General features: G+C 40.5%; 1 protein-coding gene across 4 annotated transcripts in view; it reads left to right on the top strand.

The window, feature by feature from the left end:
• bbs2 (Bardet-Biedl syndrome 2) overlaps positions 1-23,858 on the top strand; it is a 73,234-nt gene that overhangs the window by 47,223 nt on the left and 2,153 nt on the right. For all 4 annotated transcript variants that reach the window (XM_080187200.1, XM_080187197.1, XM_080187199.1 and 1 more), the window contains 4 exons: positions 2,898-3,029; positions 10,002-10,139; positions 17,336-17,448; positions 22,760-22,908. In XM_080187200.1, the coding sequence (XP_080043326.1) occupies positions 2,898-3,029; positions 10,002-10,139; positions 17,336-17,448; positions 22,760-22,908 (532 nt within the window). The remainder of the gene's footprint in view (positions 1-2,897; positions 3,030-10,001; positions 10,140-17,335; positions 17,449-22,759; positions 22,909-23,858) is intronic.

The raw sequence follows: 23,858 nt of genomic DNA, 5'->3' as shown, positions 1-23,858 counted from the left end.
GGTTGAAGATCTATCAGAAAGAAAGGGGGGGAGAGATTAATGAACAAAAAGCTAAAGTTGAAGAGCACAATCATAATACTGAGATGGGGCAAGGGTGAGAGTGAAAAAATGTGTATGGCAAGTGCCCATATCACTGAAACAGTCTGATAAGGCTTAGGGGGTGGAATTTAAACACCCCCAGCATGGACAGGGCAGTCTCCTGGTCAACATATGATCTCCACTGTGACCTGAATCTACCTCTGTTCCTCCCCACCACCAATCCCACCTGTCCCACCTTTCTTCTTTTCCACTTCTTGGTTGAAGCACCCCAGTGCAGGCCTTCCCACTCAGACAGACTTTCAATCTGACCAGCTGGCAAGCAGAAAACAGAGAAAGAAGATTAAAATGAGGTCCATTTCTAGCTTTTCAGGATGGAGTATGAGTGGTTATAATCCAAATGATCTGAGATAACCAGCGAATGTAATAATCTTAATCACTGAGGGTGTGAACTGTCCCAATCCATATGGAGCCCGGTTTCATGTTAATATACTGTTATAAGAATTAGATTGGCTTAATAAGATGTCTATTAGAGCACGACTTCTTTAGATTTGCTCTATGTTTGCAAAGGTCTAAGAACTACCGTGTTTAATTACGAAGTATTATCATTAAATCATTTAAAAATGGACATAAGTGTTCTGTGTGCTCTTTAGCAGAGGCACCAGGCGTAACATCATCTATGAAATAAACTTCTTGCTTAGAACGTCCTCTTCTATAATACTTCGATAACTGTAGGTGCCTCGGTGAGACAAGTACTGTACCACAACCGCTGTGCCTTCACCATCAGTCTATAACAATGACCACACTTCAAAAAGTACTTCATTGGCTATAAAGCACTTTAGGACATCCAGTGATCATAAAAAGTGCAACATAAATGCAAGTCTTTCTATCTCTAGTATGATGTGACCTTCCTTACAACAACTTCTGAGGTGAACTTTTCACTATAGCCATTGTGCATACCTGGAATCTTCTCCTCTAGCTTCCTGCCTTGGGTGACTGTGTGGAGTTTGCATGTTCTCCCCGTGTCTGCGTGGGTTTTGTCCAGGTGCTCCAGTTTCCTCCCACACTCTGGTTAGGTTGATTGGGCCATGTTAAATTGACCCTTAGCGTGAGGGGGATTAGCAAGGTAAATACATTGGGTTATGGGGATATGGTCTGGTTGGAATTGTTGGTGCTGGCTTGTTGGGCCAAATAGCCTCCTTCTGCACTGTAGGGATTCTATGATTCTAATTTACTCACTATAATCAAATGAAATGTGCTCCACATCGTAATAGTCTCTGAGACACACCCCTCATTATAGCGGGCTGCTTGTAACTTATATTTTCAGTAACGTTACGTCTCTAAAACATTTGTTTACTGTGATTTATTTTTAAAGGTACTAGGCAATAGCAATCATAACCTAATAAGGCTTAAAATAATAACTGAGAGACTTAAGTAAGACGGTACAGTGATTAGCACTGCTGCCTCACAGGGCCAGGGACCTGGGTTCGATTCCCAGCTTGGATCACTGTCTATGCGGAGTCTACACATTCTCCTCGTGTCTGCATGGGTTTCTTCTGGTGATCCGATTTTCTCCCGCAGTCCGAAAGTGCTGGTTAAGTGCATTGGCCATGCTAAATTCTCCCTCAGTGTACCCGAAAATGCACCGGCGTATGGCGACTAGGGGATTTTCACATTAACTTCATTGCAGTGTTAATGCAAGCCTACTTGTGACACTAATAAATAAACTTTAAAGCTATTGTAGTACATTGGGGGGGGGGGGGCAAAGCTAATTTTGAGGGGGATAAGAATGGACCATGGGAAAGTAAATCGATTTGTTAGAACACCAATGGGAGATATTTAAAATAGTGATTAGAAAGAGGGTGTGTTGGGATTGCATGGGAAATGCCTGGACGGAGGAGGGAGAACCGTGGGGTTTGGGGCAAGGGCAGGCGTTTGTGGTGTGGCATGACCAGGATAGAGGCTAACGCACCAGGCATACCACCCATCCTTGTGCTCTTCCTACTGATCTCAAAATTGAAGGTGGACTAGAAGTGGTCTTTAAATAACCGATAATTGGTCACTTAAAGGCCTCAAATGGGGCTGCCTGAGGGCCTAGCATGCTCCTCCTCTCCCAGTTAAATTTCTGGCTCAGTGGTAGGTGGAAAAGCTACTCAGTGAATTTTATGGGCCCCAACATGTGCAAACTGTCTGGTGGGGTTTGTAAAATTCTACCTAATGAAACTATGGGTTCTTTTAGTTTTATTCTTCAAAACAGAGCTGTGATGAAGCAGATGGGCACATGAAGGAGGAAAGTTGGTCTGTTTCAGTGATGGTTTTACAGGTATTATATGTTAAGAGCTGGTTGAGATTTACAAGTTAATACTTCCTCTATAGTGTATATGAAATGGGCTAATTGTGGTTGCAGGAGCTGGTAGTCATGTCACTGGACCCAGAGTCATGTCATTGGACCTAGAGGTCCCAGGTTCAAATCCTACCATGGCAGATGGTGAAATTTGAGTTCAATAATAATCTAGAATTTAAAGTCTAATGATGACCATGAAGCCATTGTTGATTGTTAGAAACACCATCCAGTTCACTAATCCCCTTTAAAAAAGGAAATCTGCCTTCCTTACCTAGTCTGACCTATGTGTGACTCCAGACCCACTGCAATGTGGTTGACCTTAATTGCATCTTGAAATGATCTTGCAAGCCACGCAGTTCAAGGGCAATTAGGAATTGCCAACAAATGCTGGCTCAGCCAGCAATTGCTTATATCTCATGAAAGAATAAAAAAAAAGTTTCCTCTGATGTATTGAGAGCTGTCTGAATGTGGTTACTGAGGTTACCCCTCTGTGTTTCATTTGCCGTCCTCTTTACAGGTTGTGATGTGGATGAATCAGAACTTCCTTGTACCTGAAGACATTGACTGTCCCAGTATGCCGTTGGAAGTCTGCTTCACATCTCTGAGAGATGGTGGACGGCTGAGTATTAAAATGGAAACAAATGGAGAGGTAAAATTAATTCACTAAACTGACTTTTCAAAAAATTGGTGATTTTGCAAACAGTGCAACAGACCTACAGAAGTTCACAGCACAGAAGGAGGCCATTTGACCCATCATGTTTGTGTACTTTCTTTGCTAGAGTTTCCAAACTAACTTCACTGCCTTGCTGTCTTCTCTATAGTTTTATATCTTCCTGTACTTCAAATGTTTATCTGTTAAAAGATGCAATGACCTCATCTTCACTTTTACCCCATGGGCAAAGCAATCTGTGTTCCAACAGTCATCATGTAGAGAAATTTCTTTTAACTTCATTCTTTTTGTGGCAGTTGTACATTGATGGTCTCTTCATTGACTTCCCCGTCAGAAGAAATAATCTTTCCCTACTCACTGTTGAAACCTTCATAATTCTAAGAACCTCCATTGAATTTTCTCTTAGCCCTCACACACCATTTGAAAATAATCCAAACATCTCAAATCTCACTTTATAATTGTAATTCCTCATCTCTAGTATTGTTTCAATTAACATGTGCTCTTTATGGCTGATATGTCCTTTTTATAATAGACTATGGAAAACTGCACCCAAAACTCTACTCTGGCCAAACCATTGCTTCATAAGACAACATCATTATCTCATTGTGTTTGTGTTCTCAATGGTATTATATTTTCTGTTGACAGGAGCAGAAACGTCTTCTGAAATATTAACAGTTTATTCCATTGACAACTGAACTTAAACTATACGCCCATTAATGTAAATCCCCAATGACCAGCACCAAGGATCTGATGGAATGACTAACCCCCAGGCATTCCCATATGTCTTCATCTTATACAAACATACTTGTCTTTATTTTGGCCAAGTAGTAACAATAGAAAGATTGTAGATTTCCAAGTTCCCTGTTAAGTCACATGACGTGCAGACAACAAGATGCATCAAAATTCAGTATGAATACCAGGGAATCATCATAGCTAAGGTTTCTTTATTTTTGATTCCAATACTTATGTTTGCCACTTTCCACTGGAATAGATTGTGTTGGAACAGGTGAGTATTCAATATGTGACCATGATACAATCATAGAAAAAAGAAAACAAATGCAATTGTCAGAAATCCTGCTAACTTCCTCTCCCTTTCCACATTATTAAAAGCCTTGATATTATAAAATGCTACGTGCCCCTTTCTCCTGTTCCCTAGACTTCAATATTCTAACATAATGATGATCCTCCATCCAATTTCTTGGTACTTTCAAAGTCTACTATTCTTTGTTGTTAAATGTGCCTTGTATGGTAAAACTGCAAGCCTTCCCTTGTTTGTTGTTGATTGTCAGTGATGAGATGATGGTAGATTTAGATGAGAAAAGAGGGGCTCGAGTGCGCAGAGCTGCTGGCGTGGGCTGATTGGGCCAAATAGCCTGTTCTGTGCCATGTATCCAATGTCATGCTGTGAAACTTTTATGTAAATCATCACAAACTGGGCTAGTGGGGCAAATGTATCCAAGTTATCCAGCTTCCCTGATCAGGGTAATACAACATGGCATTCTTCCAGTCTTTTGATTGGATAAGAATGGTGTACGCCATGGCACTGCATCAATTTTCTAGTTTACAGTTCACAAGACTGTCCCTTTGAATTTACTCAAGGCCTGCCTCAAAAAATTTAGGAAAAAAAAACTACATAGTAAAAAGAATCCAATTTTCTCACCCTTTCTTGACCTGTGTTGTTTAAATACAAAGTACATTGCATATAGAAATGGGAAGTTATCCTGGAAAGGGGCAGCTGAGGTTACAAGTATAAATATTAATGTCAGTAATCCACTTACAAACCATAGGTGTTCAGGGTAATGATTTATTCCAAATCGAGCTCGAAGTAATCTTCTTCAATTACTGTTGAAATATTTCTATTTCTGAGGATCTTTCAACACATTGAAACTGCACAATGTGCTTATAGGTCCACTACACTGTCACTTTGTTCAGCTTCCAAACGTTTGCTGTTACTGACCAGATGCTTATTCACAGTGACTGATGGAGCAAGGGTGGGGGATAAAAGAATAATCATTCAGGAAACCAACATTGGTACCAAGGCAGCAGATACATTCCAATATTCAGTTCATAATGGGTGTCATTTATTTGCGAGTCCTTTCTTCTTGTGGCACTCTTGCAGCTTTTAAATAATTTTCACAAACTTTTTGCTCTTCACTGTGTGTGGTCATCCAGACTTGGAACTGTTAGCTCTATCCTCTCTCTATCTGCTGTCAGGCCTGCTGAGATTTTCTGCTTTTGTTTCAGACTCCAGTATCTGCAGTAATTTGCTTTTATGCAATTAATAAAGCTATCATAAGAACATAAGAAATAGGAAGGTCACTCAAGTTGGGATGTATTTCAGAGGCAAAGACAAAGCCATTGTGCACTTGCCTGAATTAATCAGACTTACTGCAGTAGGCATTAATCTGTAACTTACCAACTATCCCTGTCTGTACTAGCTCTTCAAATATATGCTTCTAGGAACAAACATGTTCAGGTTTGTAAATCTGATGTTTTTATTTTAGCTAAAATAAAAGCAAAATACTGTGGATGCTGAAGATCTGATACAAAAGCAGAAAGAGCTAGACAAACTCAACAGGTCGGGCAGCATCAATGGAGCAAGAAACCAAGTTTATATTTTAATCCACTCAGTTCCGAAGAAGAGTTATATTGGACTTGAAACATAAACTCTATTTCTCCTTCTGCAGATGCCTACCACGACTGCTCAATTTTCCCAGCACTTTATTTGTTATTAGAGCGGTGGCCAGCAATGACCTTCTCTTCTACCACCTGACTGCCAAGAAACGTTATTTGATAACAAAAATAATTAAACTATTGTATAGCTCAATAGTGAGGCCACATTTGGAACTTTGTAGGCAAATTTGGCACATCATCTTTAATTGGAGATTGATGCATTGGAAAAATCAACAAGGCTGATTCTAGGAATCAAAATGTTCAATTACAAGAATAGGTTTACAGAATTGACTTGTTGAAGAAAAATAGCTTAGCTGGGACCAAGAGCCTAGTCCAACTTTCATAGAATCCTTACAATGCAGGAGCAGGTTATTTGGCCCATTGAGCCTTCACCGACAACAATCCCACCCAGGCCCTATCTCTCTAACCCCGTATTTACCCTGCTAATCCCCTTGACATGAAGGGGCAACTTAGTATGGCCAGTCAACTAACCTGAGCATCTTTAGACCGTGGGAGGAAACCCACACAAACACAGGGAAAATATTTTTTTTTGATTTGATTTATTATTTTCACATGTATTAGCATACAATGAAAAGTATTGTTTCTTGCCCACCATACAGACAGAGCATACCGTTCATAGAGAAGGAAACGAGAGAGTACAGAATGTAGTGTTACAGTCATAGCTGGGGTGTAAGGAAAGATCAACTTAATGCAAGATAGGTTCAGAAGACTGAAAGCAGTAGGAAAGAAGCTGTTCTTGAGTCAGTTGATACGTGACCTCAGATTTTTGTATCTTTTTCCTGACAGAAAGTGGAAGAGAGAATGTCCGGGTGCGTGAGGTCCTTAGTTATGCTGGCTGCTTTGCCAAGGCAATGGGAAGTATAGACAGAGTCATTGGATGGAAGGCCGGTTTGCATGATGGATTGGGCTACATTCATGACCTTTTGTAATTTCTTGCAGTCTTGGGCAGAGCAGGAGTCGTATCAAGCTGTGATACAACCAGAAAGAATGCTTTCTATGGTGCATCTGTAAAAGTTGGTGAGAGTCATAGCTCTCATGCCAAGTTTCCGTAGTTTTCCGAGAAAGGAGAGGCGTTGGTGGGCTTTCTTAATGATAGTATCAGCATGGGGGAACCAGGACAGCTTGTTGGTGATCTGGACGCCTAAAAGCTTGAAGCTCTTGAGCCTTTTCACTTTGTCCCTGTTGATGCAGACAGGGCATGATCTCCTTTACACTTCCTGAAGTTGATGGCCATCTCCTTAATTTTGTTGACATCAAGGGAGAGATTATTGTTGCCGCACCAGTTCACCAGATTCTCTATCTCATTCCTGTACTCTGTCTCATAATTGTTTGAGATCCGACCCACTACACAGCACACAGTCACCTGAGGCCAGAATTGAGCCTGGGTCTCTGGCGCTAAGAGTGCTTGTCACTTGCCACCATTTTAAAAACTCCTTCCTGATTTTATTGCTATTTTTCTCCCCTTTTCCTCTCTTGAAGGCATCTGCAAATGATTAATGCTTTCTGGGACCTTGCCCAAGTGATAATTAGTTGTATGTGAACTAAGCTTTGACAGGTTGTGCCGCTTCATTGGGCACGACAGTGAGTATGAGTTTGATCCTACCTGCAAAAACGAATACCTCAAAATAAAGGTTAGGAGTACATATCCCAGCCAATTTTATCTTGCCAATCCGAAGGAATTAAGATCAATTATATTGCCAATTGGATCTGCCATGGTGAGTTATCTGAACTTTTATGCTGTACTATTCTGTGATTCTATAATGCTAATAGGTTTCTTTTGGAAGTCTTCCTGTTTGAGTGTCTCAGTTATGTGTGGCTTTTAACCAATTGAGATATCAGATCAACAAATGCTCAGAGCTATGGAAGGTCTGAATAGTCAATATTCTTAAATGGTGATCATGGAGTTGAGGGAACAAGATCAAAATTGGTTAAAAATCTTGAACAACGTTGAAAATCAGCATAATTTATTTTGCTGTACGTATATGGGCAAATTATGTAGAAAGAATGTCTTTCAAAAGGCAATTGGATACATACTTAAAGGAAGAAAATTACAGGGATATGGGGAAAGAGTTAGAGAGTAAGCCAATTCAAATTTTCTTCGACACAACAGCTACAGAGTCAATGGGCTGAATATCCACTTTTATGCTATATTATTCTATGATTCTATGTAGAATAAATTCCATGCAATGTCCAAGTTGTTTAAAAACAATTGGATGGTTGTGGGCTAGTTTGAAGGCAAATAGAATAAATATAGTTGTAGTGCAGCATTGCTGTTTTCATCCTGTTGGCATCTCAAGGATGGCATCAGTGAATGTACTGAAGGCTGGACATTATCATGACAGGAGTTCCTCGGGGAGTGTCCAACAACAACTACTTCATCAGTGACCTTACTTCCATCATAAAGTCAGGGTATGTTCACTAATGATTTCAGCACCATTTACAACTCCTAAGATGCTGAAGCAATCCATGCCCAAACGCAGCAAGACATGGACCTGAGCTGACAAGTGGCAAGTCGTTTCTGTGCTGCACAAGTGCCAGACAGTAACCTTTTCCACCAACAGAGAATCTAACTATTATTCCTTGACATTTGATGACATTGCCATAGATGAATCCCCCACTATCAACATTTTGGGGGTTACCATTGGGGCAGCATGGTGGCGCAATAGTTAGCACTGCTGCCTCACAGTGCTAGAGACTAGGTTCAATTCTGGCCTCAGGTGACTGTGTGGAGTTTGCACATTCTCCCCGTGTCTACATGGGTTTCCTCCAGGTGCTCCAGGATCCTCCCACATCCAAAGAAGGTGGGTTGGGTTGATTGGCTATGCTAAATTGCCCCTTCGTGTCCCAAGATGTGTAGGTTAAGGGAATTAGCAAGGTAAATAGGTGAGGTTACGGGCATAGGGGCTGGGTGGGATTGTTGTCGGTGCAGGCTCAATGGGCTGGATGGCCTCGTTCTGCACTGTGGGGATTCTGTGAATCCAAGAAACTGAAATGGACAAATTGTGGCTATAAAAGAAAGTCAGAGGCTAGGAATTGTGCGGCGAGTAACTTATCTCTTAACTCCCCAGAGCTTGTACACCATCTATAAGGCATAAGTCAGGAATGTGCTGGATTACTCTCCACTTGCCTGGGTGAGTGCAGTTCCTACAACATTCCATCCAAAATAAAGGAGCCCACTTTATTGGCATCCCACCAACAAACATTCACTCCCTCCAAAACCAACAAACTGTAGCAACAACATGTACCATCTCCAAGATGTATTGCAGAAACCCCTAATGCTCCTTCGACATCAACCTCCAAACCCACAACCACCATTATCTAGAAGGACAAGTGCTGCAGATAAATGGGAACACCACCACTTGGATGTTCCTCTCCAAGTTACCATCATCTTGACTTAAAAATATATTGCCATTCCTTCACAGTCACTCGGTCAAAATCCTGGAAAACCTGCACCCCTCCCCTCCCCTCCCCTCCCCCCCTCCCTCCCCTCCCCCCCTCCCTCCCCTCCCAAATCAGCACCATGGGTGTAGCTACACCACTTGGATTGTAATGCTTCAAGAAAGTAGCTCACCACCACTTCCTGGAAGGAGCATACTGTGGACTGACTTCTGTTTTCTCATTCTGAACTTATAGCTATTATAATTGTTATTTAAGCAACAGTTGAAATTGCTGCTTGTCTTTTTTCTCCTTCTGGAACATGGACTCAGATCTAACCCAGTATGAGAAGGTGAAGACCTCCCCTTTCCGCACAGGGTTGGAAAAGTACTGCCTTTGAATGTTGAATTGCGTAAATGACAAGTGCTTGTTCCTTTTAACTTTATTTCATAGAACATAAGAACATAAGAACATAAGAAATAGGAGCAGGAGTAGGCCATCTAGCCCTTCGAGCCTGCCCCGCCATTCAATAAGATCATGGCTGATCTGTCGTGGCTCAGTTCCACTTTCCCGCCCTCTCCCCATAACCCTTAATCCCTTCTCTTATCAAAAACCCATCAACCCGCTTCTTAAAAATATTTAGCGAGGCAGCCTCCACCACTTCAACGGGCAGAGAATTCCAGAGATTCACCACCCTTTGAGTGAAGAAGTTCCTCCTCAACTCCGTTCTAAACCGCCTCCCCTTTATCTTGAGGCTGTGCCCCCTAGTCCTACTGTCTTTTTTGAGCGGGAAGAGTCTCTCCACCTCCATCCTATCCTATCATTTCAGAAGAGACTGGTTTTTAATGATGATTTCCATTGGCATTTGTTCCCAACATACAGGTCACTGTCAGAACAGAGGATATTGATCTTGCTGGTGAACTCATCCAGTCCATGGCATCTTTCTTGGCCATTGAAGATCTGCAGGTGGAAGCAGACTTCCCAGCTTATTTTGAGGAGCTGCGTCAAATACTTGTTCAGGTAGGTGTGTGACTCATCCAATAACTCTCATGTGGAGACCTGTCAACTATCAGTATCTGAAGCTGATAGGGTTTGGGCCTATGGACCATTTTGTTAATAGTTCACTAGAAACAAATACTTTTTCCTTCATTACATTGAAGGTTCTTGGAATTAATCAAACAAGTCAGCTGAATCAATAATTGGGTAGACCCATAAATCAGATGTTACATTCTTCAGCTTTTCATGACTGAAATTTGAGAGATGAATTGGCTGTCTTTGTAAACAAAACAGTAGATTTCAAAGAAGAGTGCAACAGATGACACCTCAGGCTAGAATACTCCTCACCTATTTCTATGAATTATATTTTAATCTCTTCCTTTTTTTTGCCTCTCCACATAACTGAGAGCGACACAGTTGCACAGTGTTAGTACTGCTGCCTTACAGCGCCAAAGACCCAGGTTCAATTCCCAGCTTGGGTCACTGTGTGTGTGGAGTTTGCACATCCTCCCCATGTCTACGTGAGTTTCTTCTGGGTGCTCGGTTTCCTTCCACAATTTGAAAAATGAGTTGGGCATGCTAAATTCTCTCTCATTGTACCTGAACAGACACTGGAGTGTGCAGATTAGGGAATTTTCACATTAGCTTCATTGCAGTCTTAATGTAAGCCTATTTGTGACACTAATAAATAAATTTAAATGTACTCAAAGTTCCTCATTCCATTCTAGTAAATCTCTTCGGCCTCACTCTCCAAGGCCTTGACATCCTCTCTAAAGTGATGAAGTCTTGAGAGTCCTGTTCATGGAGGTTGGATTGAAATATTCCAGTGATGGCTGAATAAAGCAACTGTCTGGATTCCTGCTTCATTAAGATAGTAAACTGGTGACTAGTTTCAGAGCAGGCTCGAGGGGGTGAATGGCCTACTCCTGTCCCTAACTCGTATGTATGTATGATTGATTATGACCTGTAATGACTTTGTTTCCAATACATGAAAAGAAAGCTTTATGAAAGGGACTTTAAAGAAAAAAATGAGTTTGCGAGAGGAATATCATACACTGAAGTCACACCTTCACCCAGTATTGCTATCAACAATAATTTCTAATCTTTTTCTATGAAATGCACTTCTGGAAATGGAATAAAATAACCCTGTAAATGTCAGAAGTTTCAGTCAACATAAAGTTGCAGTGTATTTCCAGCAGGCTGTTCTTCCTCTTCTATAAGGAAAAGATGGTTTGAAGTACCAATATGACCTTGCACCAGAACTTGGTTCCAAGTTTGTTTTCATGACAATGGCTAATCATTAGCGGCACGGTAGCACAGTGGTTAGCACTGCTGCTTCACAGCTCCAGGGACCTGAGTTCGACTCCTGGCTTTGATCACTGTCTGTGTGGAGTTTGCACATTCTCCTTGTGTCCGCATGGGTTTCCTCCTGGTGCTCCGGTTTCTTCCCACAGTCCAAAGATGTGTGGGTTAGGTTGATTGGCCATGCTAAAGAAATTGCCTCTTAGTGTCCTAGGATGCTTAGGTTAGAGGGATTAGCAGGTCAAATACGTAGGGATATGGGGGTAGGGCCTGGGTGGGATTGTGGTCAGTGCAGACGTGATGGGCCAAAGGGCGTCTTTCTGCACTGTAGGGTTCTATGATTATTCTCCACCCTCAAAGCTGCATTGAAAAGTTCCTTTTTGTGAAAAAAATTAAATCTTCATGCCCTTAATCCAGCTAATCCTCAGATAGTCTCTGCAGTCTGGGACAAAACCTGAGATGATTGTGAGATAGATTTATCTTGTAAGTGTAGATATGTGTTGATGAATGTTTGGGCTCATAACGTTTAAATGATGGAATCATAAAATTATACAAATTGAGGCCACTTGGCTGTCTGAAAGAGTTGTCCACTTTTCCTGATCTTTCCTCAAACTTTTACTTTGTTCCCTTCCATTTAAAAGCCACTATGAATTCTGCTTCTATTGTTTCTGGTTGGACATTACATTTCTTGGCAACCCACTGAGTAAAACAAATAATTCTGTTAATATTAGGAGTTTGGGATTATGTTCCCAATGAGTGGACCTGAATTCAGTACTGTTTTACTGACGTTTACACAATTACTTTTGTTTTTATATGTCTGGTCCTACCAAAGGAAACCATTTTCACAGGAAAGACAAACTACAGTGTTTTAAAATTCTCGTAAATAGACCAAAATAAAACTTTTAAAAATCTAAACCTTCAGCAGGCATTTATTCAGATCCAGCTTGAAAACACACGTAATACCATCAAAAGTCAAATGTCCTATCAGTAATTTCTAATTCCCAACACTGCTACAAACTGAAGACGATGAAGGAAAAATGAAGATGGGCTGAGGTGAATGTGGTGTAAATAAAGATGAGGGGAAACGATGGGGAGAGCAAAAGGTATAGAGGGAAAGTTCATGGTGTGAGGGTGATGAGGTCAACATTTTTCATGTGCAGAGGGGAGAGGTGTTCCAAAATTGCTTTGGGGATATTGTGATAATGGGTAATCATTCAGTGGCAGATTGAATTAGGGAAGTGATTTCTCTCTGTGTTTGGGCTGTGTGTTTCTGGACTTGAGCACTGTCTCAAGTGGGGGAGTCATGTTACTAGCAAGCGAGTTGTGCATCATTGGAGACAGATGAAAGATTGGGTGGGAAAGCTGGTAGGAATATTGTTCCAAGTTTTAACTTGTTCTGTCAGAAAAGGGGGAGTTATGAGCATTATCTGTAGGCCTCATAGATGCATCTGGCTGCAGGTGACTTCCAACTCAATCTTAATCTGGCATTTTTAAAAGTTCAAGAGGGATCTTGCAGAATTTTTAAAGCTGTGCACGGTGATACAGAGATTAGCACTGATGCCTCACAGCGCCAGGGACCTGGGTTTGATTCCGGTCTTGGGTGACTGTCTGTGTGGAGTTTGCACATTCTCCCTGTTTCTGCATGAGTTTCCTGTGGGTGCATCGGTTTCCTCCCACACTCCCAAAATGTGCAGGTTAGGTGGAATGGTCATGGTAAATTGCCCCTTAGTGTCCAAAGATGTATAGGTTAGAAGATTAGTGGGGTAAATGCGTGGGGTTACGGGAATAGGGCAGGGGGTGGGCCTGGGTAAGATGCACTGTCATAGAGTCAGTGCAGACTCAGTGGGCTGACATGGCCTGCTTCTGCACAGAACATCACAGCACAGAAACAGGCCTTTTGGCCCTTTTTGGCTGTGCCAAACTACTTTTCTGCCTAGTCCCGCTGACCTGCACCTGGACCATCCCTCCACAGCCCTCTCATCCATGTACCTGTCCAAGTTTTTCTTAAATGTTAAAAGTGAGCTCGCTTTCACCACTTCATCTGGCAGCTCATTACACATTCCCACCACTCTCTGTGTGAAGAAGCCCCCCCAATATTCCCTTTAAACTTTTCCCCCTTCACCCTTAACCAGCTGCTGTCGGTGGTGATAGAGGCGAACTCGCCTGGGTCTTTTAAGAGACTTCTGAATGAGTACGTGGGATTTAATGGGATTGAGAGTTATAGATAGGCCTGGTAGGTATGGATATGATCGGCGCAACTTGTGGGCCAAAGGGCCTGTTTGTGCTGTAGTGTTCTGTGTTCTATGTCCTCTAGTTTTTTTTTCTCCCCCCTAGCCTCAGTGGAAAAAGCCTGCTTGCATTCACTCTATCGATACCCATCATAATTTTATACACATCTTTCAAATCTCCCCTCATTCTTCTACGCTCCAGGGAATAAAGTCCTAACCTATTCAACCTTTCTCTGTAACTCAGTTTCTTAAGTCCCGGCAACATCTGCACTCTTTCAACCTTATTAATATCCTTCCTGTAATTAGGTACCAAAACTGCACACAATACTATAAATTTGGCCTCACCAATGTCTTATACAACCTCACCATAACATTCCAACTCTTATACTCAGTACTTTGATTTATAAAGGCCAATGTACCAAAAGCACTCTTTACAACCCTATCTACCTGTGACGCCACTTTTAGGGAATTATGTATCTGTATTCCCAGATCCCTCTGTTTTACTGCACTCTTCAGTGTCCTACCATTTACCTTGTATGTTCTACCTCGGTTTGTCCTTCCAAAGTACAATAATTCACACTTGTCTGCATTAAACTCCATCTGCCATTTTTCAGCCCATTTTTCTAGTTGGTCCAAATCCCTCTGCAAGCTTTGAAAACCTTCCTCACTGTCCACTACACCTCCAATCTTTGTATCATCAGCAATTTTGCTGATCCAATTTACCACATTATCATCCAGATCATTGATATAGATGACAAACAACAATGGACCCAGCACTGATCCCTGTGGCACACCACTAGTCATAGGCCTCCACACTTAGGTATTCTATGATTCTATTCTCTACTTTTTCCAAACAGATTTTTAGTTGTTTTCTCCTCTGATTCCAAAGTTTCTTTTGTAGGGTTTGACTGGCTCTCTCATGTTATGTATGTAACACTATGCTTGCAACAATTCCTTCGGTATGTTGTGACTAAGCATTATTTATAATATAGAATAGATTTATAGCTTAAAACGTTTTAATCTAAGGTTTATACCTTTTTCAGCCTTCAGTATCTGGTGAATGGTCTTTTTTAATCTCCAATCTAGGGGACTTGCTATTATTTTAGCTGTGGAAACAAATGACTAATTGATTAACTAAATAAGAAAGATTAGGCAGACATGGCAGGGATGCTGTGACTGCAACATGTGGGAATTTGTGGAATGCATTACCTGGACAATCATGTAAGTGTCTGTGGCTTGAGTAATTTCAGCTCAGAGTTGCTGAATTGCAGGCATTATGGAGTAACAGGGAGGGTGAGAGTTACCTGGATGCTTTGTCTAGGAGACAGTAATACACCTTAGAAAAAGTAGAATTTTAGAGTTGGTAAATAATAAGGGACAGTAGGTTGTGATTATGAGTTGGGCAGGTATGGGGCTCCATCAGGTAGTGATGGAGGAGCTTCAGTCCTTGACTTTGACCAACAGATGCGAGGTGCTAGCTACCTATGTGAATAAGGGGAAAGATTGCAGCAGTCGGGATAAGCAAACTGACTATGGCACCATTGCGCAAGATGCCATTCAACTGGGGGAGCGAAAAGGAATGTAGAAGCGATAGAGGACAGTATAGTCAGGGCGACAAATGCTGTCCTCTGCAGCTATGAACGGGAGCTCTGAAGGTTATGTAGTTTGCTTAAAGCCAGGGATAAGAGATAATCTCCTCATGGCTGGAGGCAAACTTAGATTGGCAGCAAAAGGATTCAGTTGTTGTGGTTCATGTAGGACCAAAGACATATGTGGAATTAGGAATGATGTTCTACTGTGAGAGTTTGACGTGTTGGATCAAAATTAAAATGCAAAACATTAGAGGTAAACCTGTAGATGATATCCATTTGCCTATTAGCAAAGGATCAGATTAGAGAATTGAATGCATGGCTCAAGGAGTGTTATGGAAAGGGATTTTGATTAATGAGGCACTGGACTCAGGAAAGTGAGAGCTGTACGGTTGGGATGGATTCCACTTCAACCAGGCTGATACCATTGTCCCAGTGAATTATATAACTAGGACTGTGGATAGGATTTTAAACTAATGAAAGGAAGGATGGGGGAAGGGTTTGGTTGAAGGGAGACTGAAAAATCCAGAGAGAAAAGTCAGGGTAACAGAGCAATGTAAAATGGGTAACGACAAACAAGGTGGGAAAACAAGGGATGGCGAGGTTAACAGTAATTATGGACCAGCAAGTAAAGTTCATCAAAGGAATAGTAGTAAAAAGATAAATTAAAAGTCCTGTCTAAATGCACAAAAACATCTGCAGTAAGTTTGGTGAGCTAGTGGCACAATAGCAATAAGTGGTTTAGATCTAATTGCCTATTATAGAGGCATAGTTACATGGTGACAATGTTTGGGAAATAAATACCCCAGGGTACACCATACTGCAAAAAGTCAGACATAATGACAACTGAAGAAGGGTTACAATGATAGTAAATGGTGACATAATGACATTAGTGAGGAAGGAACTTGGTTCAGAAGATCATGGAGTATAATTAATACTTTTAGGAATAGCAAGAGTCAGAATTCAAGGGAGTAATTTGTAGGACCCTTAACAGTACTTATATTTTTGGACAGAGCAAGAAATTATTGGAACATATAACAAAGACAGTGTAATAACTGGACAACTCTCATCTTCACGTGAACTAGACCAACTGCAAGGCTGACTTAGAGAATGAATTTGTAAAATGTTTTCTTGACAGTTTCCTGGAGTAAGTCATTGTGGAATTAACTAGGGATAAAGGTATTTTAGGTTGAGTGTTGTGTTATGGGGCAGCATTAATTTGCGTTTTCACAGTTAAAGATCCACTGGCAACTAGTGTTCATAATACAATTGAATTCTATATTAAGTTTGAAAGCAACATACTTAGATCACAAACATGAATCTAAAACAAAGCCAATTACATAGGCTAAGTTTGGATAAATAAACTATAGGGTGTGGGGGTTAATAAACAATGGGAAGCTTAAATTCAAAGTTTGAGTCTGAGTGTTGGCACCACTGAGTTTAACAATTACAATGGGGCTGGAGCAAATAGAGCTTTGTACTTAGAGATTAATGCTGTGTTCTGAATAAATGTTTAACTTTGTAATGATATTTGCGTTATAGAAGCTACTTTCCTAACTGAATTGTGCTATTTTAATACTTTACCCTTTTTGGATGACTTATTCATCTGTTTGTTACTTTCTCTCCCTGCACTATCTCTACAATGCAAAGCAGCATTCCCCAGAGGACAACTGACCTTTTCTTAGGGCTCTGATGGGCTGTTAACTATACCATGTTCAAACACTGCTTTCATTTCTGAAGACTTTAATTTCTATCCGTTGTGACACAGACCTTCTACTTCTGCTGGGCTTTGGCATTTTATTAAAACACAAGATTTTCATCTCTTGGTTTACAATCAGTTCAGACTTAGGTTATGAAGATTCCTTCCTCTGATAGCAAATTATATATATTACACAACACAAAGACTCATATTCAACACATGTAGTGTTGCTCTGCATCACAAATGACCCATTTGAGAGATTAAAAAGCCACATTAAGAGGTATAAGAGTAATTCAGTTGTTGGTACAGTTCTAATTTATTCTTGCATATTTTTTGTCCCTGAAGAACAATTGCTTGAACAAACCATTGGAATTGCTGATTTGTAATACTTTGCCCTAATAGGTGGATGACTACCATTCTGTACATCAAAAACTGACTGCTGAAATGGCCGATCACTCCAACCTGGTCCGTAGCTTGATGATCCGGGCAGAGGATGCACGATTAATGGGTGACATGTGAGTAACTGATGTGGCAATGGCAAATGATGATCAAATGTGTTACAGAGGGGTAAAAATAAACTATTTGCTGAACAAATTGTCTACAACTTACATTCTCATATGCTGATACAATTTTACATATTGATATGGTCCTTATATCAGCATATTCTTGATATCTCAGTGACATCAAATTTGACATTAATTGAGCTAGCATCTACTGCTTTTTGTGGAGAGAGTTCCATACTTTGCATGAAGAAGTATTTTGTACCTTTTCCCTAGAACAGCCCTCCTCTGATTTTAAGATTACAACCCCTTATCCTAGTGCAAAATGTGTCTCTATCTGTCCTATCAGTTCCTTTCAAAATCCTAAAAACCTCTATCAGGTTATTCCTGAGCTGCCTTTATTCCAGAAAATAAATATTTTTATTTAATCTCTCTGCATAATTTAATCCTGGGAACCCTGGTAATGTTCTGGTAAATCTACATGGCACTACAAATACTCAAGTCTATTTTTTTTTGGTCCAAAATGAATGATTTCACCTTACCTGTATTGAAATCTATCACCACAGTTCTACTTATTTAACCTATCACTATCTCTTTGTAACTTCATGCTTCTATCTAGGCTACTTAACCTTTTTGTCACAGAAAACTTGGATATATGGCTGAATGTTATCTAAATTATTAATAAATGTTGTATAGTTCACAAGTATGTGGAGTCACTACTTACTTGTCACTTTCTTCTAGTTTGAATACAAATCTGTTGTCCTTACTTTCTGCTTTCTACTGCCTAGCCAGGTGAATAATTTACTATCAATTTCATTTGTTTAATTTGTTTGGGAGTCTCTTATGCAGATCCTTCCAGAATGCCATATATTAGTTTTACGAAACTAATAGACATTCCCTGACTACTACTTTAATGACTTCCTCAAAAATCTTTTGTTAGGTTTGTGAGACATGACTTACCTGTTACAAATCCATGTTGGCTCTCTAATCTGCTCAAATTTCTCTAAATGCCCTGCAACATCATTAATTATAGATTTTAATAACCTATTCACAACAGATATTAGATTGGCAAGTCTATAATTTCCTGGCTTCTCCCATATTTTTTAAAATCAAAGGTGCATTTGTTATTCTTCAACCTAAAGGGAGAATTCCTGAATTTCCGAATACTTAGGAAGACTAAACTAAAGCATCTACAATTTCCTGACCTACCTCTCCTTACGGTGGAAGCCATCAATTTCTTAGGATTTGTCTGTCTTTAGTGTCATTGGTTTTCTTAATACTGTTATCTTGTTTATTTTTCCCAAGGATAGCTTTGTCAATTGGCAGAGGACATAGGTTTAAGATAAAGGGGGGAAAGTTTAAAGGAGATGTGAGAGACAAGTTTTTTACACAGAGGGTAGTAAGTGCCTGAAATGCAGTGCCAGAAGAGATGAAAGCAGATGCAATAGCAACGTTTAAGAGAGATCTTGACAGATACATAAATAGACAGGGAATAGAAGGATACAGACTATGTAGAAGCAAAACATCTTAAGTTTAGAAAGATGTCATGTTAGTGCAGGCTTAGTGGGCTGAAGGGCTGTTCTTGTGCTGTACTTTTCTTTGTTAGCTTTAGTGACTTACCTTGATTCACTGGAATGTGAAGTAGATTATCCTCTTAATCTACTGTAAAGACTGAGACAAAGTGATTTTTAAATGAGTTTCCCATTTCCTCATTTTCATTTGTAATGTTACACTGCTTTAAAAGGGCCCCAGCCCCAAAGACTACCATTTTGCTTCTAGTGCAATTTCGCTTCACATCCCTCACCAATTTCTTTTCATGTTCTTTTTTTTTATCTGCCTTTGCTATATACATATCTCTCTCACATGCCTGGATTTACATTGGCCTTTGTGTATTTGCTTGCTCTCTCATTTACTTTTATTTCAACTCACCTCTTTTGTCTACCATTGCTGTTTTATGCAGAAAGTTAAACTGTTATCCAATAGGGTTATATACAGATCCTAAAGCTAAATCAGTTTCTGAATATCTCCCGCTGTTACTCTATCATTTTACCCAATAGCTAGTTTGCTATTACCAGTCTCTATATGATCCTGTTAAAGTTAGCCCTACCAAGCTCCAGGAGCTTAGTAATCATGTTGCATTCTCCTTTTCAAATGTATCGTTAAATTTGATTATCAACTAACAACAATCAAAATATAATGTAATGATAATACTTAACTGAAGTCTGATAAAAGCAAAGTACTGCGGATGCTGGAAATCCAAAATCAAAACAGAAAATGCTCTGCAGAAGAGTCATAGGGATTAGAAATATTAACTCTGTTTCTCTCGCTGCTGAGTTAAACCATCATTTTCTGTTTCTATTTTATCTAAATCTGAGTCATTATTAAATCTATTATGACTTGCCCTTTTATTGGTTATATGCTTAAGTAAGGGGCAAGGCACATAGGGCAGAGAAATATCAAGGGTGAAAAATATTGAAGAAAACAATAGATGTTAGCCATGAAGCAATGTTTAAGTGACTTGGTTTCAAATGACAATGGATTGTGGAAGACCTGAGGGTTCCAGAGTTTTGAGATCCTCAGAAGGACTGAACTAAAGTTGGAGATGCTGCAGTGAGTCTCAACAGCTGACCGTGCCGGATAGGACAGTATCTATTGCACCATTTTTGATCCTGTAGTGCATTATGTATCTATTGAAATATTAGATCCAGTCTTAAATGAATGCTTGATGTTTGAGTAATTGTAGCAGTTTGTGGAGAGGAGTTCAGTATATCTTATTGGTTTGCAGTAACCCACTGTAAATCATTGGTTGTGTTGAATATCTTATAAATATGCTACTGAAACTCAGGGTGTGGATTACCAAGAACATTTTTATGGGAACTGACATCCTTGAGATGAGGCATTTTAGTAGCAGAGCAAAGCAAGCAATAGCAAATCACTAGCTTGTTTTAAAATAATAAAGTTTATTTATTAATCACAAGAAAGGCTTACATTAACACCAATGAAGTTACAGTGAAATTCCCGTAGTTGTCACACTCCGGCACCAGTTCAGGTCAATGCACCTAGCTAGCACGTCTTTCAGACTGTGGGAAGGAACTGGAGCACCCGGAGGGAACCCACGCAGACACAGGGAGAATGTGAAAACTCCACACAGACAGTGACCCAAGCTGGGAATCGAACTTGGGTCTCTGGCGCTGTAAGGCAGTAGTGCTAACTACTGTGCCACCGAGGAAATTGATTTACAAGGAAATCAAGAAGGGTGTAATACAGGTTTTGCACTAATGATCAAAACAAATTTCACCTTTTACATTCCTTCCTTTAATTAGTCTTTGGTTACAGTTACACAAGGACAATGTTGTCAGTAGGATTATGTGAAGCATAATAGTGAGAATTATCATTACAGCGCTACACTTTCTGCATTCTTTCATCCTAGTAAATATAAAGTCATCATTGTCCCAGATGACTATAGGCTGCTCCCCTTTGAGGTAGAGAGCTGACTGGTCGTGGTTAGACCTGAAGATCACCACACGTTAGGCAAAGAACAAGGTTGAGAAGGTGAGGCTTTCATGATTAACCTCAGCTGGTATGGTCCTAATAAAGCATGATGTTAGGTATTTTCATGTGATGGCCATATGAACTGTGGGAAAAGATTGAATTCTTTGAGGAGGTAACCAAGTGTGTGGACAAAGGTAGAGCAGTTGATGTCATATCCATGGATTTTAGTTTGATAAGGTTTCCCATGGTAGGCTCATGAAGAAGAGAAGAAGGTGTGGGATAGAAGGAAATTTGGCCAATTGAATAAGTAACTGGCTGTATCATAGAAGACAAAGAATGCTGGTGGAGGGAAAATTTTCAGGCTGGAGGCCAGTTACCAGTGGTGTACCACAGGGGTCTGTGCTGGATCCTCTGCTTTTTGTGATTTTTATCAATGACTTGGAAGAAGAGGCTGAAGGGTGGGTTAGTAAATTTGCTGACGACACCAAGATTGGTGGAGTAGTGGATGAGGTGGAGGACTCTTGCAGGCTGCAAAGAGACATTGATAGGATGCAGAGCTGGGCAGAAAAGTGGCAGATGGAGTTTAACCCTGATAAGTGCGAGGTGATTCATTTTGGTAGGACAAACTTGAATGCAGATTACAAGGTCAACAGCAGGGTCCTAAGGAACGTGGAGGAGCAGAGAGATCTTCAGGTTCATATCCTCAGATCTGAGGGTTGCCACTCAGGTGGATAGAGCCGTAAAGAAGGCTTGTAGTGTGTTAGCGTTTAATAACGGGGTTTGAGTTTAAGAGCCATGGGGTTATGCTGCAACTATACCGGACGTTAGTGAGGCCACATTTGGAATACCATGTTCAGTTCTGGTCACCTCATTATAAGAAGGATGTGGAAACATTGGAGAGAGTGCAGAGGAGATTTACCAGGATGTTGCCTGGTTTAGAGGGTAGGTCTTGTGTGGAAAGGTTGAGGGAGCTGGAGCTTTTCTCTTTGGAGCGGAGGAGGATGAGAGGCGACTTAATAGAGGTTTATAAAATGATGAGAGGGATTGATAGAGTGGACATGCAGAGACTGTTTCCTCGGATGGATGTAGCTGTTACTAGGGGGCATAACTATAAGGTTCATGGTGGGAGATATAGGAGCGATGTTCAGGTAGATTCTTTACTCAGAGTGGCTGGGGAGTGGAATAGACTGTCTGCTGTGATAGTGGAATCAGACACTTTAGGAACTTTCAAGCAGTTATTGGATAGGCACATGGAGGGGATAGTTTGATCTTGGGATTGGACATATCTTGGCACAACATTCAGGGCCAAAGAGCTTGTGTTGTGCTGTACTGTTCTATGTTCTATTCAACAATACCATGAGGATTTTCTGCCTTAAAACTTGGGAATGTGTCTATCGAGTGAAAAGGTTGAGTTGGACAACCCTGGATTGTAGTGCAAGGTGCAGGTTGCAGAAATGATTGAACTTCTGAATTGAGAAACAAACATTTCATATCATTGTCTATTGATCCAAATATGTATTTTTGGCACTATAGCAGATAACTACTGCTATTTTAAATACAGCCAGTAAAAGTACCACTGCATTTTTCTCCAACCATATTTGATGTCCTGTCCACTGATGTGTGGAACTGCGTTTAGTTTCAACTGAGGGTTTGTCAGCTACCATAAAGTATCTGAAGGGAACACATACTACATGCTTTTTAATATCTTTTTGCATAAGTAGAGATCTAGTATGGTGAGCCACCAAAAGGTAAACCTTTTGGAGAATTAGAGTTACTCTGCTGAATAATGAAGATTTTCTTTACTATCTCTGAGCTGTGATTTTATTTTGTTTAGGAGGAGTATGAAGAAGGGCTACATGGAACTTTATGACTTAAATCGAGATTTGATAAATGGTTACAAGATTCGCAGTAACAACCATACTGAGCTTTTGAGCTGTCTGCGAGCAGTGAATCAGGCAATACAGAGGGCAGGGCGCCTACGAGGTGAGTTAAAGGGTAGTATAATGACCTTTGTAGTAGATACGAATGATTGGAAAGGCAACCACTAGAATGCAAAGAAGATGCAAACAGGGCAAATGCTTGGTGGTGTGATTTTTTTTCCAATCCTTTTAGCCTAGCTCTTGGTAGACTGGTGCACACAGAAGATTAGGAAAGGAAAATCTGTCTTGCTAGTTCCTCCTGAAGTGTTCGAAATGAGCTGGGTTAATATGTGATTCAGCAAGCTGAATCCCTATTTCTATTGTCAAATTCAGTTCAATGAATAATACAAAAAAAAATCACTGGTTATGTGTACAAATGTCTGTTACTAAAGGTGAAAAATGCAAAGAATTGGATGTGAATGTTAACACTCCAGGCCCTCATAGCATCAGGCCAAACATGGGCAAGGAAATCTCCTACTGATTACAAACTACCCCCACCTTTTTCTGATGAGTCTGTGCTTCCCCATATTGAAGACTACTTAGAGTCATAGAGGTTTACAGCATGGAAATAGGCCCTTCGGCCCAACTTGTCTATGCTGCCCTTTTTTTTTAAAATCCCTAAGCTAGGCCCATTTGCCCACATTTGGTCCATATCGCTCTATACCCATCATACCCACGTAACTGTCTATTTGGAGGAAGCACTGAGGTCACAGAATGTACTCAGGATGGGGACTTCAGTGTTGAATGGCACTACCACTGTGCGAAATGAGATGGGTTTCGAGCAAATTTAGCAACTACCCAACAGTAGCAGAATTGTATTCAACCACAATCTGTAACCTCTATCATTATTATCAATCTGGGGGAATCAACCCTGATTCGATGAAGAACGCAGGAGAGCATGTCAGGATCCAGGAATGGTAATAGAGAATTAAACAATTAACTGGAGGAACTATTCATTATAGAGTACAAGCTTGTACTACTGGATCACAAGGCCCTGAATGCTGTTATGTCTGA

This window comes from Carcharhinus amblyrhynchos, chromosome 4 (assembly GCF_965287045.1).
Source record: "Carcharhinus amblyrhynchos chromosome 4, sCarAmb.v2.hapA, whole genome shotgun sequence".
In the NCBI taxonomy this organism is placed as follows: Eukaryota; Metazoa; Chordata; class Chondrichthyes; order Carcharhiniformes; family Carcharhinidae; genus Carcharhinus; species Carcharhinus amblyrhynchos.
Note: the sequence above shows the minus strand (reverse complement) of the source record. Positions and strands in the feature narration are given on the sequence as shown.